The sequence below is a fragment of the Aspergillus japonicus genome, assembly GCF_003184785.1.
Source record: "Aspergillus japonicus CBS 114.51 unplaced genomic scaffold BO86scaffold_56, whole genome shotgun sequence".
Taxonomy (NCBI): Eukaryota; Fungi; Ascomycota; class Eurotiomycetes; order Eurotiales; family Aspergillaceae; genus Aspergillus; species Aspergillus japonicus.
Genome location: NW_020291693.1, coordinates 215,401 through 232,827, shown reverse-complemented (window position 1 = coordinate 232,827; position 17,427 = coordinate 215,401). Strand labels below are relative to the sequence as shown.

General features: G+C 50.5%; 6 protein-coding genes across 6 annotated transcripts; 5 read left to right on the top strand and 1 right to left on the bottom strand.

Moving 5' to 3' along the window:
• Positions 1 to 302: 302 nt before the first annotated feature.
• Positions 303 to 712, bottom strand: BO86DRAFT_179150 (uncharacterized protein). Its single transcript, XM_025666575.1, has one exon. It carries the CDS (start codon positions 584 to 586, stop codon positions 344 to 346), a length of 243 nt encoding a protein of 80 aa, XP_025524504.1. The 5' UTR covers positions 587 to 712; the 3' UTR covers positions 303 to 343.
• Positions 713 to 1,136: 424 nt separating this feature from the next.
• Positions 1,137 to 2,515, top strand: BO86DRAFT_345060 (magnesium transporter CorA family protein; the record flags this gene model as incomplete). Its single annotated transcript, XM_025669192.1, has 2 exons — positions 1,137 to 1,862; positions 1,930 to 2,515. The coding sequence occupies exons 1-2, from the start codon at positions 1,348 to 1,350 to the stop codon at positions 2,513 to 2,515; spliced, it is 1,101 nt and encodes a 366-aa protein (XP_025524503.1). The 5' UTR covers positions 1,137 to 1,347.
• Positions 2,516 to 5,993: 3,478 nt separating this feature from the next.
• BO86DRAFT_320463 (amino acid transporter) lies at positions 5,994 to 7,800 on the top strand (the record flags this gene model as incomplete). The annotated part of the gene is made up of 5 exons (XM_025668294.1): positions 5,994 to 6,209; positions 6,276 to 6,322; positions 6,409 to 6,468; positions 6,521 to 7,565; positions 7,627 to 7,800. 5 exons carry the CDS (start codon positions 5,994 to 5,996, stop codon positions 7,798 to 7,800), a joined length of 1,542 nt encoding a protein of 513 aa, XP_025524502.1.
• Positions 7,801 to 9,146: 1,346 nt separating this feature from the next.
• Positions 9,147 to 11,782, top strand: BO86DRAFT_368458 (beta-hexosaminidase). The gene is made up of 3 exons (XM_025670205.1): positions 9,147 to 9,424; positions 9,474 to 9,955; positions 10,008 to 11,782. Exons 1-3 carry the CDS (start codon positions 9,367 to 9,369, stop codon positions 11,604 to 11,606), a joined length of 2,139 nt encoding a protein of 712 aa, XP_025524501.1. The 5' UTR covers positions 9,147 to 9,366; the 3' UTR covers positions 11,607 to 11,782.
• A 1,526-nt stretch (positions 11,783 to 13,308) lies between these two features.
• Positions 13,309 to 14,096, top strand: BO86DRAFT_391713 (uncharacterized protein). The gene has a single exon (XM_025672657.1). The coding sequence runs from the start codon at positions 13,591 to 13,593 to the stop codon at positions 13,972 to 13,974; it is 384 nt and encodes a 127-aa protein (XP_025524500.1). The 5' UTR covers positions 13,309 to 13,590; the 3' UTR covers positions 13,975 to 14,096.
• A 1,484-nt stretch (positions 14,097 to 15,580) lies between these two features.
• On the top strand, positions 15,581 to 17,031 carry BO86DRAFT_368455 (ZIP zinc/iron transport family). The gene has a single exon (XM_025670204.1). The coding sequence runs from the start codon at positions 15,872 to 15,874 to the stop codon at positions 16,922 to 16,924; it is 1,053 nt and encodes a 350-aa protein (XP_025524499.1). The 5' UTR covers positions 15,581 to 15,871; the 3' UTR covers positions 16,925 to 17,031.
• Positions 17,032 to 17,427: the final 396 nt, after the last annotated feature.

Genomic DNA, 17,427 nt, shown 5'->3' with positions numbered 1-17,427 from the left:
GGTGGTGTAGTGGTATTAACATTGCAGAGCCCCCGTACTAGCCTTATGCTAGCGGTGTGGAGTGCAGATTCTGGGTTCGAGTCCCAGTCGCGGCATTGTTTTTTGCTTGCTTGCCAGGGGGGAAGGCGTCATGAGGATGTCATCGGTGAGAAGAGTGTGCTGGGGGTGTGGGTGTTGCGGAGGATGCGTCATATAACAAGAAGTGCGGATGGGCAGGTTGTTGTTGTAGTAGAAAGAATCCATGAGAAGTATAACGGATAGAGGCCCCACTTATGAACACTGACGGATGCAGACACGCTAATTATGGCATTCGAGTGTGTAGCGATGATGTGCGCTGTACATGCTATGCAGCAAGTAATCTAGCATTGGGGTTAGCACGGGGAACGAGGCAAGAGGGAAGAAGCTCGGGACGTACAGTTCGTAGAGTATCGACTGGAAGGCCAACAGCCCAGAACGGTATAGCGACACAATCGCCCCGGTAGCTATCACGACAAGCAAGGGCCGCAGAACCAGCAGGATGGCATACTTCACGATCGACACGGTAGTTCGCCTGTTGAGTTAGATACTGCAAGTCAATTTGCTTCATGATCGCTAGCTTACACAATAGAAGTTGCCATGTTTGTCGATCTTAACGATAACTAGTAGTCAAGGGGTCTTATTGCATGATACTGAGGATAGGGTCTAGTCTGCCTTTTAGCCTATTATATTATCCAGTTCCAATCCCTGGGAGAGATGACTGTCTTTATATCCACCATGCTAGAGGTGGGCTCTCGAAGCTACGGTGCTATTTAAAGAAATGTACTCTATTTGTTTGACGTACAGGTGGCAAGAGTATTGATACACGTATTCTGACGTCGAGAATTGTGCTGCCTGGATTTGTACAATCTGGCTGATATCTTTGCCGCTTTTCCCGACTTCCTGGCCAGGTAAGGTGGAACCAGGAGGTAGCCAACCAGGCCCCTTTTCTGCAGGCATGAGGCCACATGTGATGGGTGTGACTGGGTTTCCAAGGCGAAAGTTGAGTTTGCCGGCTCCACCCGGACCCCAAAGTCTCCACATCCTTTCAGCCCTACAGGGCTGGCTGCCCAGGGGGTACTTCCCCCAAATTCCCGACTGACTTTTCCTGGAAACATCCTCTTCTCTCAGTCTCAAGTCATACTGCTGATCTGTCAGTACAACACCACGTATGGGATCGTCTGCTGCCATTCGAATCACACCCAGTCCTACAAATCGGACGCCTACAAATCAATGGGTTGGACATCCACATCTGCGGAACTCCCTGCCATCCGACAAAATCTAATGTTCGACTCTGCCTGGCCGTCTGGTGCCAGTCCATAAACGCACGCAATGCATCCGGAAGACACTCCTCGCTTCACCCACTTTTCTTGTCAATCTCAAGAGGTCACGGTAGCCTCCACCTTCGAAGGTCTCCTGGCCGAACGGCCCGAGCAACTCTCAGAATCAAATGACCTTAAAGTAGACGCATGGTGGTTGGACATCTGCGACGCCTCCGAAGAGGATGTCAAGGCGGTCGGGCAAGCTCTTTCAATTCACCCCTTGACGGCCGAAGACATCGTCACGCGGGAGCCACGTGAGAAGATCGAGACCTTCCGAAATTACTATCTGATTTCATTCCAGACCCTGCTGTCAGCCACGGGCAACAGCTTGGAGCGGATGAAGTCTCTGACTAGCGAGCCACACACCATCCCTGACTCAGCAGGATTCTATATCCTCGTCTTCAAGAAAGCCGTCGTCACGTTCTCTCCCGAGGGTTGTGACCATGTTTCGCGGGTGCTCGATCGAATCCACCGGATGCAGGATCCATCAATCATGTCGAGTGAGTGGATTTGCTATGCCTTGATGTGAGCTTCCTGCACCTCAGAACCATCCCGAGATCGGATTGAGCCGATGAGACTGACTCCGTCACAGCGATGACATCGTCGACAGTTTCGCGCCCTACATACGAGCCGCGGAGCGCGACTGCGACGCCATCGAAGATCAAGTGTTCATGGCGCGGGCCGATGACATCAAAGCTATCATCCCGCTGGTCGACCGCCTCCACAAGAGCATCACCCAACTCACCAACTGCCTGAGCGGGAAGAACGATGTCCTCAACGGGTTCGTCAAACGCTGTCAGGCGAAGAGCCAGAACGCCGTCTTCTCCAAAGCGGAGATGATCGTGTACCTGGGCGACGTACAGGACCATCTGGTCACCACGCTGACCAGTCTCTCCCACTTCGACGAGATTGTCGGTCGGTCGCAGGCGAACTTCCTGGCGCAGATGAGTGTCAACAACATCCGGCTGAGCTTGAATATCAACGAGATTCTGAGCAAGGTGACGGTCCTCGCGAGTATCTTTGTACCGTTGCATATGATCACGGGGCTGTGGGGGATGAATGTGCCCGTCCCGGGGCAGGATGCCGACGGGCTGGGCTGGTTCTTTGGGATTGTGGGGTGTTTCGTCGCTTTTATTGTTGTGTGTTGCTTAGTCGCGCAGCGGATGAAGTTGCTGTAGATACATCTAACTCACATTGTATATGACTTGATAACAGTTTTGAGACAATGATAAGGCTAGACGAGCCTATGAGAGGCTAAATATGCTACGAACCACACAGCGAAATCGTGGCCTGCGACAGGAGCTGGAATCTCTCCGTGGCCGACTGAGTGACCGCAAAGCTAGCCCGGTGCGAAGGATTGATATGAGATTCATGCTGATACTGAGTTACAGGTGAAGCGGCAGTCATCGTTCACAAGTCATCGTTCACAAGTCTTGTTGTGGGGGGGGTGATGCGTGAGAAGTGTCCAATATCCCGTGATCCACGGTCATTGAGCCAAGAGTATCGTCATGAATTAGGAATCCATGGCCCACTGAAGAATACCTAGCTCATCTCGTCTCGTTGAGGACAAGCCTTGCATTTACCAAATCCGTGTCTGCCGAGCGACGATAATCCGCGACTCGATATTTCCTGTGGTGTTCGGTGCTTCTACAACTGGGGTAGCTCATGTTGAGAACAATTGGCATGCCCGATGACGACCGGAAGCTAGAGGCCTCTCGGGTGATTCTCTTTGCCTATGGCGACGGCGTGAAGAGCGCGATGCATAATCAATTTATCCAGCCCGAACGTTCCTTCGAAGCCTCTGAGTCACCACTTTGCCTCCAAGAATATGAATATCCCATACAGTAATGCGCTTTGTTTCTCGAGGCATCACAACTCTCCAAATCCCATACATCCACATGCGCCAGTTGCGGCCACTGTTCAAGTCTCAATACTACTCCCCCCCGACAGAATGGGCTCCGTAACAATGGACAGGAGCTGTGCACTGGGGTGATATCTGCTAGACCACAAGGACTGAAATTTCCTTCAATGGGCCCGTTCTGGATTCTTTGCTCTCGAACAATGAGTCTTCTCCCTAGTCATTGATACTTTGAAGAATTTCTTTCTGAGATTCTCAAGAAAAGTTGCTATGCAGGGGTCGATGGAATCATTCTTGAGCGGTCTGCAGGTGCTTACCATGTACTGCGTCATTCGGATATGGCTGCTACCATGAACAAGCATCGCGTGATATCGAATCCAACCAGCGGATAGATTGGCCAAAACCTTGAACCTATCTATACCTTGCGAGCAAACGCCAGCGCTCGTTTGAAGCTTGACCATCATTGTTTTTGATTCGAACAACCCAGTGCTTTGATTTGGTAAGTAGAAGGTAGAATGCTTACCTTGTCATGGCTAAGACCAGAACAGCACAGGGTGATCCCGCTCGAAGAAGAGAATGAAGTTGAAAGAATACAACTGAAAGAAAAGGAGAAATGTGTCTGTATGCATGCGCGTGTGGACGAGTATGAAGACGAAATTGAAAACGAAAGTGGTGATGAAGAGAAGAAGAAAAGAAAAGAGAAGGAAAGAGCTGAACCCCAGAAAAGAACCGAAAAAAGGAAAAAAGAAACCAAAAAAAAAAGAAGACAAACAAAAAGAAGAGATGCAGAGCAATCGCTCGCTACTCACCACTTGCAAGCAATCCACCGCAACACATCCTCGGTTGCCCTCCCACATCTTATGCGCTCTGATCGCCCTGGTGAACTCCCATTTTTTTTTCTCCATGCCTCTTGTACACTCCACAGACAAAGTCATCCTTCGCTGTTTGATGCATGAGAGAAACTACGGGGTGAACATATCGATCTCCGTTATTGGCTTCTGTACCCCCTCCTCCCTCTCACACCCAAATTCTGTGAACTCCTTGATATATTCTCTCCTCCCAACTTGTCTCCAACCACCGCAATTCCTTTATCTAACCCTTCATGCACCGAGATTTATCCCATCCTATTGCCCCTTATCCCCAAAATACCCTTTCATATTCCCGACGCCCTCTCCTTCATCTTTTCCGCCTCTCGTGTTGTGTGTTGAAGTACCATTTACCCAAAAGTTCCTGATCTCTATCCTGATGAACAGACTTTGGTCGACGTCTCCTATAACTGCTATCTACACCCCTAGACTCTCTGTGCCATCATCCTTCCATTCTATCGTCCTCTTTACCCATTATCCCCAACATCTCTGACCTCTTCTCCGCCTCCGATTCTTGTGTCGAGTGCGTTAAACTACCGTTGAACCCACGTTCTTATCCTTTATCCTAGTGATTGAATTATGATTGGCGGTTCCAGGAGTTGCCCTATAGGCCTCCAGGTACTCTTTATTATACTCGTGAATCTTGTCTTGGACGAAAGTCCATAGACTAAGCTAGGGCAGGACCACATCCATCCGATCTAGTGTGAGGTGGACAAATAGGAGCACAAGACCACGGCTTCCAACTAACAGAGCAAACCACAGGCTCCCTTGATCGAGATCTCTCGGTGTCGGAATCCTATGCCATTGCCAACAGCTCTTTATCTTCCGTGTCCAGTCGAACACTTTCCTGCAGAGCGGTGGGCCAAGCATTTCTTACGCTGCGGCTTCGTCGAGATTACGAAGATCAAGCACCAATAGCAACCCTTCATTGATGGCCGACCATCCCGCTAATCCTTGGGTTGCATCACACCGGATACCCTAGTGCTCTACGCCGTAGTGCTCATCGATTCTGAATCCTGGCCTGTAGTAAATATTAAGCTTACACATCGAAATGCGTAATTCTTGTATTTCGTCCCAACCGTTCTGAACTCGACCTCTAATTCTCCAAACAGGTACCATTCCGGTTCTGATCCCAACAGAATTTAAGCGATCTCCATTATCACATGCTAGAAAGTCAAACACGGGGACTCGGGGAGTCTTGATTCCCCACTCTTTCTAGCATCGCAATTCTCAAGGAGGTTTTCTGAGCCCCGACCAGTGGGTGACATCTCTTGTGCGCAAAAGGTTCCACGTGGCGCTCGGACTGACCGCTGTCGGCCAATTATACGAAGAGATGCTAATCGAAATGAGGTTAGTGTAACGCTTACTAAGTCGGTACCCTGGGCCCAGCCACTAGACTCTATTGAGGAAAGCGGCCCAATGGGCGGGAACTGCAGCACTGCAAGTCTGCAACTAAAGCGCCCGGCCACTCACTGTTCGCTCACTGACTGCTTATTCCGTGTTCTTGTGTGTCTTATCTATCATCAAATGGCCCGACGGAGTGGAGGGGCAAGGGCTTTATCACCCCCCACCAATGGATTGTATTTGACTACCCAGGTAGACCAACTTCTTTCCAATCTATCAAGTTCTAGTCTAATGACGGTCAACCCTGGCATCTTGTGAGACCTTTCCTAAAGTATCTTAGGTTGAATTGCAGCCTCGAAGAATGGTTAAAACTTTCTTAAGCAGCCACGCCCCTCAAAATGTTAGATGCAAATTACCATTGCGCTGAAAGGCTTTTCTCTACCTCCGGTCTTTTCATCAGCATCTGTCTTCTTGGATGAACTGCGGTGCTCTGCACAATCTTGTCAGCTAATTATGGAGAGCATCAGGACACCTACTGACCAGGCATTAGACCCTGGCTCAGCCTCACAACCAGACAAGACCCAGACGATGGACCATGCAGATGCTCAGCTTGCGGCGGAATTTGGGTACAAACCCGTCTTGAAGAGAGAGTTCGGGTTGTTTTCCACCTTCTCCTTCGCCGTCAGTATCTCAGGATTGTTCGCGACTGTGATGACAACCATGATTTATCCTTTGGAAGCTGGAGGTAGTAGTGCTGTCGTTTGGTGTTGGTTAATTTCTGGATTCGGTTGCATGTGCCTTGCAGTGAGTAGAGCGTCGTCGGCGAAACACAATGTTGGTGGTGTCGCATCGCTGATAGGGTTATGCTAGTGCTCCGTTGCCGAATTAGCCTCAGCATACCCGACTTCGGGTGGTTTGTGAGTCCGCACCTCATCCACCTTCTTCGTCCCCACAAAACCTCTCCAACACGACCAGAAACTATAGTTCTAACTTCGAGTTCTAGGTATTTTACGATCTCGAGATTGGTCCCGCCGGATTGGGTTCCTTCGATAAGTTGGTATGTGTCGTCCGCTTGCTCCTCAGACTATGCCGGGTACTGAGACACCTTGTCCTAGGCTTACTGGCTGGTTGAATCTTCTGGGACAAGTCTGTGGAGTAGCATCCTCAGAATACGGTGGAGCCCAGATGCTGCTCGCCGCTGTCTCAATGGCCAGAGATTTTGACTACGAAATCACCACCGGTACCACTGTCGGGGTCATGGCTGCGCTGACCATCACTACCGGCCTCATCAATTCCCTTTCAACGTACTGGATGGAAAAGATAACTAAATTTTATGTCATATTCCACGTCTTGGTTCTTGTCTCTTGCTCTATTGCTTTGTTGGCTATGACCGAGAACAAGCACGACGCTTCCTACGTCTTCGGCCACATCGAGTCGAGCACCGGATGGCAACCCATTGGCTTCAGCTTTCTCTTTGGTTTCCTTTCCTCGAGTTGGTGCCTCACTGATTACGATGCGGCGTCGCATTTATCAGAGGAGATTCGGAATCCAGAGGTTATGGTTCCATGGGCTATATCTTCGGCGATGCTATTTACATACCTTGCCGGCTTTGTTTTCAACATCGTCCTTTGCTTCTGCATGGGCGACGTGAGTGGAATTCTGAGCTCTCCAACGCAGCAGCCCGTTGCGCAGATCTTTTATAATAGTCTTGGAAAGACTGGTGGAATCATCTTTACCGTCTCAGCGTTGCTCATCATCAAGTTCGTGACATGGACAGCCATGCAAGCTCTCGGCCGGACTGTCTTCGCCTGCGCGCGCGACCGGATGTTGCCCTTCTCCTCCGTCTGGACCCAGGTCAATTCAAAGACAGGAACACCATTGAATGCTGTGTGGATATCTACCTTTTTTTGCATCGCGATCAATCTCATTGCGCTGGGCTCATACACTGCGATCTCTGCTGTGTTTACCTTGTGCTCCATTGCTCTCGACTGGAGTTACTGCATTCCGATTCTTTGCAAACTCTTTTTTGGCAAGTTCAAGCGTGGCCCCTGGCACATGGGCAAATTCAGCCCGTTCGTCAATGCCTGGGCTTGTCTATGGACTCTCTTCGTCTCGATCATCTTTGTGCTCCCCACCGCAAGGCCTGTGACAGCCGAAAATGTAAGTGATACCTGCTCTCTTTTTGAGGGGTATTGAGATGGCTGACAGTTTCTGTTTCAAGATGAACTACGCCTGCGTCTTCCTGGTATTTGTCCTGCTGTTTGCCCTGGTCTACTGGTACATCAGCGGCAAAAAGTTCTACCACGGCCCCGTCACCGACGGGGCAGTTGTAGACGATTACTTGACCGAAAGCAACACCAGCCAGAAGCCCGACAAGTCTGGCACTCGAGTATGAGGGCTGGATCTCTAATCATTCTTTGCAGTCGACGATGCCCGAGGTAGGATCACGTCACGTGTGGAGCTCAACAACCCTAACGCGACAATTGCCTGACAAAGTGCTTGCACTTATCCGCCGCGCAACCGGTCCCACTAAGCAGCAAACCCCTACCTACCATTTCACCTTGAGCCCAACAGCAACATTTAAGTGCCCAACGATGACATTCAGTACGCAAAGCCTCTCTCTGCGACCCTGTCAGAATTCGAAAGCCCCTTGCAGCAACCCGGTCTCCAACGCACCATTTTATTGACTGAAGCGAAGCCCAAAAGCGACTTTACCTAAAACCTCACCGATCGATAACCCAGCCCCGGCGACTTTCGGCTACGGATTGACGATACGAGCAAGCATATATCCCCATTTGAATTGGTCCTGTTGTAATATGATTTCCTTCTTGAAAACGAACCCTGCAAGTTGGATATTGCTGTACAGAATTTCCTTGATGCGTATGACTATATGTTTTGATCATCTCTTGTGTCCACAAAAGCTTTCGCCTTTCTCTATATTTATTGTTTTTAATATCTTTGCTATTTCATATCATCTTTCCTATACATCCAGGACTTTTGAGTCTACTCTATCTAATCATGTCCCAGAGGAGAACAAGCAAACCTGCAGGAAGCCCTGAATTAGAGAGGCCTAACGCGAGAACCGCGAGGTTTCTGCTTCGGACACCACATATAGGGCGATCGCTTTCACCATCATGGATCATTCTCGGGGACCAGGGACACAGCCCTGCCCTTGGCAGCGACGCGAAGCAGAGAAACCGAATAGCGACACATTAAGGTTGTATTGCTAAGGATAGGCCTGGTAGCAGCTACATCCTCTACTGTTCTCTCTCACTCCTCGCCGTTATCCCCACAATTGTCATACCTAAACCAACCACTCAAAGCGATGAAGTACTTCACATAGAGGCAGCCGGTAAGTACGTGACTGCGGCAATCTATATCCATCAATGAGAATCCCGCCAGTGGCCCTTCTACACCCACGCGAGGCTTCTCATTGATGGATATAGATTGCCGCAGTCACGTACTTACCGGCTCGCGACCCGAGATAAGTCTCGTAGAGAGAGCTGTATTCGGGTATATAGCTTAAACCAAGCAGTCTGTCAGTTAATCTGATATCTCTCACCAGAGAACAATAACGATGATAAGTGTCGAGAGGGGGGAAAGCGATGCACTTTCCAGACCAAGCTTGTGCGGGTTACATAGGGCGAGGGGAAGGTCACACCGCTAACACTAATAACCCGTGCTTTAATCTCGATAGTCCGTTTCAACTCCTCACCAGTGCGGGGCAGCGATAACCATCCCTGGCAATTGACTTATTACACCAATGACAGATCTCATACTGTCTTCTGGAGAGATACACGTTTAATTTAAACCGTTGCAACCTTGCAGATAATGGCCAGACTCTGGCAGGTGCCTGTGCCTGGCAGGTGACATTGCCGGGGATCCAAAAAGCCGGTTCCCCTGGTATTTAAGCATCGGTGGCGCAAGCCTATCGCTCCCTCGAACATCGCAGGCAATCACTATGCTTTCAACAGGTCTTTCCAGTAGCATTTGCGTGTTTTTGGCTCTCAGTGTCACTGGTGTGTGCGTACTCTTCTTTCAAAAGCTAGTCAAGCGCTCACGAAGCAGGATTCGGTCGGTTGCTGACAGTGCCTACTATCCCTGGATTCATCGAGCGCAACGGCACATTTCCTATTCGTCACATTACAAGCCTTGTGGTAGACTCGAGATACTCGGACCATGTGGACGACAATGGCCAGACATTGATCCCTCCGACGCTCCGGGAGTTCGCGTCTACTTTCCAAGAAGATCTTCGGTCGTCGTTGGATCTGGATGTGCCGCTCTCTTTCAACAAGAGCAGGGGACACAACACAATCTTTCTGACTCTCGCAAATCATACGGGCTTTCAGGATGTTGCTGGGCGGTGGACTTCGGAGGGATATGCGTTGGAAGTTGACAGCCATGGAATCACTATTGCGGGAGCGAGTCCTCTCGGGGTCTGGTGGGGATCCCGTTCAGTGATCCAAGCAGCGGTTCTAGGTGGCCATGGTCATGCTCTCCCGCATGGCTCTGGGGTCGACGCGCCTGGTTGGGCCAGTCGAGGAGTGATGGTGAGTGATCTTTCCATGGCACTCCTTCAATTATTTGGAGCTGACCCTCCAGCTTGACGTCGGTCGTCATTACTACCCACCTCACTTCCTGGTAGAGATCTGCTCGTATCTGTCCTTCTTCAAGCAGAACGTCTTCCACTTACATCTTAGCGACAACCTCTACAATAACGTTGATCTGTATTCAACACAGGCCAGCATGGATCTGTATGCATCCTTTCGCCCGTGGTCTGATGATCCAGCTCTCGCAGGCCTCAACAGGCGCGTCAACGAGTCATATACGCAAGCCCAGTTTGACCAGATTCAGCAGCAGTGCGCTCGTCGGGGTGTCACCATCATACCTGAGATTGAAGCTCCAGGTCACGCTCTAGCCATCGTTCAATGGCGACCAGAGCTGGGTCTCAAGGATCTCAGCATGCTGAACATCAGTCATCCGGACACAATACCGACCATGCAAACCATCTGGAAGACACTGCTTCCCTGGTTTCATGGTAAGACCGTGCACCTAGGGGCGGACGAATACAACTCTTCCCTGGTGGATGATTACACTGGTTTTGTGAATCAACTCAACGAGTATATCCAGGCAGAGTCGGGAAAATCTGTTCGGATCTGGGGAACCTTCACACCTTCGCAAGGCGCCAATGTTAGCAAGGATGTTTCGATCCAGCACTGGGAATTCTTCGAAGACAATCCTTACTTTGACTACATTCAGAATGGATACAATGTTCTCAACTCTGACGATGCATTCTATATCGTTGGGAAGTGGTCTGGGAGCTATCCTCAATATCTCAACAAAACCAGAGTATTCCACGGAAACCCCGCTGGCGGCGCATACGCACCTAACATCTTCGATACCAAGAACGCCACCAACAACCCACCTCGTGATAGCCCCGGTGTGCTAGGGCACATCGCCGCCCTCTGGAATGACTTTGGACCCAATGCCACCACCGTTCTGGAAGCATATTACTCGTGGCGAGATGTCCTTCCTGCCCTCGGCGACAAACAGTGGGGTGGCGATCTCCAAGAGAAAGAATACGATGCAGTATTTCACAAACTTCACGCCGCGGTTCCTGGGCAGAATCTCGATCGTCGCATTCCGAGTAAAGGGAGACGGATTCTCGAGTATAGACTCAGAGAGAACAGCACCAGCGTCAAGGACTTCTCCGGGAACAACTACCACGGCACGGTCCACAACTGCCAGATCCGCCACTCAGCCATCATCTTCTCCGATAATTGTTACCTGCAAACCCCGCTCACCAGTAAAGGAAGAGACTACACGCTCTCATTCTCCGTGAAGCCCACTTCCCCAGTGCCCGGGACTCTTTTCTCCGGCTTTGATTCCACGCTTCTGAACGGTAACGGCTCGATCAGCAACCTCACCCTGGTCAGCGGTGGGAACGCGTATTCGCTGAATTACAGTCTCCCGGTGGATGTCTGGACGGATGTGAGTTTAGTCGGTAAGGGGAATCGGACGTTTCTTCGGGTATCGGAGGCGAATGGCCAGGCGGCTAGTATGGAGTTTCTGACGAGGTTGGGTGTGGATGGCGATAGTTTGGTGTGGGCGCCTATTGCGATTGAGGCGCCTTTGGCTCGCGTCGGGGAGGGGTTCACGGGGTTGATGAGGAATATCTCACTTTATGGGGTTGCGAAGTGATGGTCTTTGTAGTCTATCAGAAGAACTGGGTTCTGTGGGGGTTTCAGTTGAAGGTTCGCAAGATGTGGCTGAAGCTGAACAGGTTGAGGGACATGTGGTTAGACAGATGGCTGTTGGCAGAGACGACTTCCTCATCCTATTGGTGAATGGAAGAGAATCTTGTGCGCTTCCCAGGGTCCTCAAAATGGTCTGTGATAGATCGATACCAGGCTCACAAGATTTGATAAAGATACAATCATCTTTGGCATGGTCATCACAGCTGAGATCTGAGCTCCAAGTATGTAGATTTTCTTTCTGACTATGTATGCTACTTCTCAACACAAAGAACCAAGAAACAGCCTTGGGTGAATCCATTGAGTCTCCTCAAGCACAGGGCGGGCTAGATTCAGATCATCGTCTGCTTGCCTTGTGGACAAGGTAGTGTGAAGCACATTTGGACTGTTCCAATCTACACCACAGCAATGCTACTACCTCACCCTCTCAGTGGAAGCATATCCCTTCACTCATTGATCGTCGAACGTGCCCTTTGAAGAGGTTCCATCAATTCCCGGGGATTGTATACCCCCTGGCCCATGAGTCCCCACGTGACTCTACGCTCCATTTTCCCCTATCCTTGACTCAGCATGTAGTAATGCAGAGGGAATCTGCGGTCAGCAGCACGAGGGAACAGGTTTGCCTGCCAAGTGGTGTTTGGTTATGGTCTCGTGCTAGGGATACGTGGGATAAGAGCGATGTGCTAAGACTCGAAGTCATTTGTTGCTCATTGTCGCTGTTTCGGTATATCATCTCGGAACTCTGAGTTGCTTTCCCTGTTGGGTAAATGGGGGGGGCGGTAGGCATGCCTCTTTGTATGGTTATTTACATCTTTTTCTGTGGATTTGGTATTGCTGCATGGCTTTTGGTCTTGTTCCAGGCTTTCCTTTCGGTTGGTTGAAGGAGGATCGATGGGGTAAGTGTAGGATATGATCTACGAAACAGTAACATATTATTGTTCAGTTCTTAGATAGAGGCCAGATTATTCTGTGACGAGTTGGAAGGAAGATGGTGGGTTGGATTCGCGTGTGGTTACTTTCTGCGGTGTGTATGGTGTTTAGAGTATGGTAGGAAATGTACGGTAGGGGGCGATCGACTCTAGCTGCTTCGCTACCTTGCTTTTTGTCTTGGACTCGGGTGATTAAGGACTGAAGGGTGTGATAGATGTGACTTCTTATGTCTTCTTCTACTGAGGGATGTGATTGAGGTAGATGGTGAAAAGGAGTTCCGGTAGACGCCGCCAGAGAGAGTGGGAGCTGGCTATGGGAGGTATTGACCGAAAACCTCACTATTTAGCCTCTGGAGTACGTAGAGTTGTAAGCAGAGAAGAAAGCAAAATCGAATCCAGGGTGCATGGGTAAGTGGAATGGGTATAACATCGCCGGGGATGGCCGATGGGGGGTGGGGCTAAGGGAAGAGAGGAACTCGGGGTGTGCTATACACAAGTGACGACGGTGTATGGCTCAGATACCTCCACTTGATTGAGTCAGTTCAGGTTGGGTTGTGGTGCATCTGGCGAGCGACTGGCCATATCATGAGGTCTAGCGTCGGAGACATACCTGCTGATAGTCCGCAGGAGACACATGAGCTGGGATATGGAACCTCTGCAACTAGACCCAAAAAGTGAGCTTTTGTGTCTATCGCTTCTGGAGTGTGTGAAAACTCTGATTTCTCATGCGTAAGCTAAGCCACTGCAGGTGGTTGGAGAGCAGGGAAATGTGAGGGTGAAAACTCAGAGGGTTTGATGAGGGTTCGAGGACCTTGAGGCCGGAGAGCCACCAAGGTGCTCATGCTCTCAAGGTGCTCACCCACAACCCATCATTTTTATAAGAATCATGGTTCTCGAGCACGCTCAGTTATTCTTTGGAAAGGTTCTCTCGGCTTTGCTTGTTTTCCTGTCTCTATCATTCTTATGGGGTGAATGGGATGGAAATTAAGGGAGTAGATGATTATGATCATCCGCACCCCCTCACCTCCCTTCCGCTCCCGTCCGCACTGGATACGAGTCCACCCCGTGCGATGGCAAGGTAACTGGCCTCTTAGCGTGGCTTTAGGCCTTCAATCTTGTTGGACTGGGTGGAGAAGGAAGAGGTCAGCCCATGAGGGTCGGGTGGTTGGTCAAGTCAGCCTGGCGATGCTATTCGACTCGCTACATGCAAAAAGTTCCTTGCGAGACGCACCATCATCACAATGCCTACGCTGGTTCGCTGCATTGTTTACTGCCCCCCACGCCGCCAACAAGACCGATGCAATGAGTGGTATCATGATCCTTGACCGGCAACTGACCGTGAAAGGCGCCGGAAATCGGGCAGAGGGGACCTCAGAAAAGGTATAAATAGGGCGTGTGTTTTGCTGGACTCCTGTGTTTTCTTTCCATCATCAAGCATATCAGACTCTTTATCAAAGAAATCAAACCACTTCCAAACATACATCTTTTCAAGCGCTTTTAAGCCTTCCTCTCATCAATCAACATGTCTCCCTGCTCCTGCAACTGCTGCTCCGGCAACTGCTCTAGCTGCTCCTGCAGCTCTTGCAGCGTTGGTTTCCCCGATTCATTGTTTGTCGATTCGAGTGTCTAACCAGAGTATTTAGCACTAAACTCGATTATGTCGCTCGACTCCGGCCGACATCGCCATTGAGGCACTAGTCACCCAAATCGATATGGCAAAATCCACCGGTTTCGAGAATCAAGCACCTTGAATTGTGGACTGGTGCGAAGGCGATGAATGGATAACAGGCGGAAGGAGAAATTGGTGATGTATGATCGTGCCGGAAATGTCGTATGATAGCTTTTGACAGGGTAATTGCTATTTCCTCAAACTGCTAAACCGTAGATCGTTCCAGACCGTCTGTGAATTTGTTGTAAATATTGAGCTACCGTAGTCTGTCAGGTAACTCCTAGAGTCGTACATTCCGAATGCATGCAACGGGACCCTGCAGACCACGTTGTTGTCGGTCCACATGCCATTGACATGCCATGTCAGTTGTGTATGCAACGAACTATGAGTATACGTTCTCTTGGCATTGATCGGACGAGGGTAACGACGCCTGCCCAGTGAACAAGACCCTCCCTTGGCATCACCTCGCTAAGTTTCGGCAATAACATGAGTAGGGGATCCACAATAGTCGAAAGATCAGAATCATGGCAAGCATGCTAGCGCCGTACCCGATGCAGGCTACTGAACTGGTGTCGGTCCTGGCCAAAGTCTATGCTCGACCGGACACAATAGGCTTCTGGCCCGAGACCAAGTGGGTAGCCGTCGGAGAGATTGGAGTGACAGTGCGACACTGAGCGCATGGCTCTCGGGAGAACTTAGGACTTTCCATCGGCCAAGGCAGGCTTGTTCCTTGCTTGTTTATTCGACTCAGTGACTCTTAGTTATTTTGACGGTGCGATTCCGAGAGCCGAATCCCTGGTTGAGAGAAAGGACCATGGCGAGTGGAAATGAGAAGATTGCACCCCCTCAAGGTACTAATAACGAGACGAACTATGCAATCGCAATAGTTCCTGTCAGGGTCCCGGTGAAGCGCTTATTGAGGACCTGTTTGGAAAGCATCGAGTGGGCCGGAGCTCCCCGAGCGTATGACGCAGTAAGAGCATTGGGTGAGATTAGAGGAGAGGACCAGGTGGGCACCGATGGGGCCTTTCGTATCAATCAGTGGCTGTAGCTAAGTAGGCGAGATTATTATCCCACGCTCCTTGTTGGCCTGTGCCTGTTTGCTCACAAGGTACTACAGGCAAGTGTAGTGGGTGGGGCCTCTGAGTTAGTTGTGGATGGCGAGAAGAAAAGGTGGCGGCGGAGGTTGTCCGGTGGTTTGTTGTCAGGCCCTCGTGGTTTTGTTCCTCAGGCCAAGAATGCTGGCCTGCCGGTGTTCTCCTTCGACCGCATCCTTCCTCGTTCATTTCTCTTTCACAATTGAAAAGCAACATCACCATCTAACAAATCCTCAAGTTTGACAAAGAGCCGAAATAAAACTCAGTGTCAGTCATGAAGTCCTTGTCATTTCTGTCAAAATCTGGATCGCGTGAGACCACAATGCAATCTATTCCTTTAGTGTGGGCAACTATTCCACAAGGTCCCCATGGAGTGCCCACCATCGTCAGCGATATCTCCGTATAAAGAGAGGCTCGGACTCGGCCCAGAAAGACAGTCAGAGCAGAAAATCTCTTCCTAAACAAGCTTCCTTTGTCTAGATTCTCGCATTGACCTCCGAGGCAAGGCATATTTAAAATGTCGTTCAACCCCAACGACGTCGATCTCGATACTGCCGACCCAGTCGATGTGATCTGTTACTTGAATGCCGCTGAGAACGAGTACAACGGACACCTGGGGGCGCGTATCTCCGCCATCTTCGTCATCTTCATCGTGTCGACCGCAGTCACCTTCTTTCCTGTGATTGCCAAGCGCGTTCCTCGCCTGCACATCCCCCTATATGTCTATCTCTTCGCTCGGTACTTCGGTGCAGGTGTCATCATCGCCACGGCGTTCATCCACCTACTCGATCCTGCTTATGGCGAGATCGGCCCGCAGACCTGCGTCGGAATGACCGGTCACTGGGCGGATTATTCATGGTGCCCCGCCATCGTTCTCACTTCGCTCATGTGCATCTTCCTCCTCGACTTCGGCGCCGAGCGCTACGTCGAGGTCAAGTACGGCATCTGCCGAGAGGATCCCGAGCCCATCATGACCAGCGCCGCCGACAACAGCTCCGTCACGAAGGATGCCGCCACCAGCCGGCGCAAGCATGAGACCGACGCCGAGTCGCTGACCTCCAGCGAGGCCTGGATTGAGAGATCCTTCCGGCAACAAATCGCCGCCTTCCTGATCCTGGAGTTCGGCGTCATCTTCCACTCTGTCATCATCGGTCTGAACCTGGGTGTCGTCGGTGATGAGTTCTCCACCCTGTACCCGGTTCTGGTCTTCCATCAGTCTTTCGAGGGTCTTGGTATCGGCGCCCGCATGTCTGCCATCCCCTTCCGCAAGGGCAGCTGGCTCCCCTGGGTGCTCTGTGCCCTGTATGGCTTGACCACGCCTATCTCAGTGGCGATCGGTCTCGGACTCAGGACCACGTACAACTCGGGCTCCTTCACGGCCAACGTGGTCTCCGGTGTGCTCGATGCCATATCCGCCGGTATCCTGATCTACACCGGCCTGGTGGAGTTGATGGCCCGGGACTTCCTGTTCGACCCCCACCGCACCCAGGACAACAAGCGCCTGACTTTCATGGTCCTCTGCATGTTGTTCGGTGCTGGTATCATGGCTTTGATCGGAAAATGGGCCTGAGTGTGTGGTCGGTATAATAATACTTGGGTTCTCGGTATTTCGGTAAAAGCGTGCATGGGATTCTCGGTTTGGAAAAAAAGCTAGTGCATTGGAAAAAAAGGTCTCGGTTGTTTGGTTTCCGGGCTTACGGTCTTGCAATTTGTCCGTGTTTGAAGCATGTGTTCATACCCCCTCCTCCTTTTTCATCTTCATGTGGTCATATTTTGGGCTCGATTAGACTGTCATCTACTTTCCTGTTTGCAGATAATTTGCTTGTTAGTGTAACTATCTTCCCCTAATCCTCTACCCCACTCTACAATGTTGATATCACTTTCCCTCGCAAGAGCTTTATCTATTCCTTGAATACACTACCTCCACCATCTAATCCTTGCTATCAGTCATCGTGGTAAGTACCTGGCACACAGCACCATCTATGAACAGTATCGCTCTTGGACATCCCAACTCTTCCAATGCAGAAACTCGACCTCGAAGATGAAGCTTTTTGACCACGCTAGGACACACGA

Excerpts from the sequence above, each read along its gene's own strand:
- BO86DRAFT_179150 (XM_025666575.1), bottom strand. The coding sequence starts at position 586 with ATGAAGCAAATTGACTTGCAGTATCTAACTCAACAGGCGAACTACCGT.
- BO86DRAFT_368458 (XM_025670205.1), top strand. The coding sequence starts at position 9,367 with ATGCTTTCAACAGGTCTTTCCAGTAGCATTTGCGTGTTTTTGGCTCTC. Across the intron at positions 9,425-9,473 it reads TTTGGCTCTCAGTGTCACTG|GATTCGGTCGGTTGCTGACA; the intron begins GTGTGTGCGTAC and ends CTCACGAAGCAG. Across the intron at positions 9,956-10,007 it reads GGGCCAGTCGAGGAGTGATG|CTTGACGTCGGTCGTCATTA; the intron begins GTGAGTGATCTT and ends CTGACCCTCCAG.
- BO86DRAFT_391713 (XM_025672657.1), top strand. The coding sequence starts at position 13,591 with ATGATCATCCGCACCCCCTCACCTCCCTTCCGCTCCCGTCCGCACTGG.
- BO86DRAFT_368455 (XM_025670204.1), top strand. The coding sequence starts at position 15,872 with ATGTCGTTCAACCCCAACGACGTCGATCTCGATACTGCCGACCCAGTC.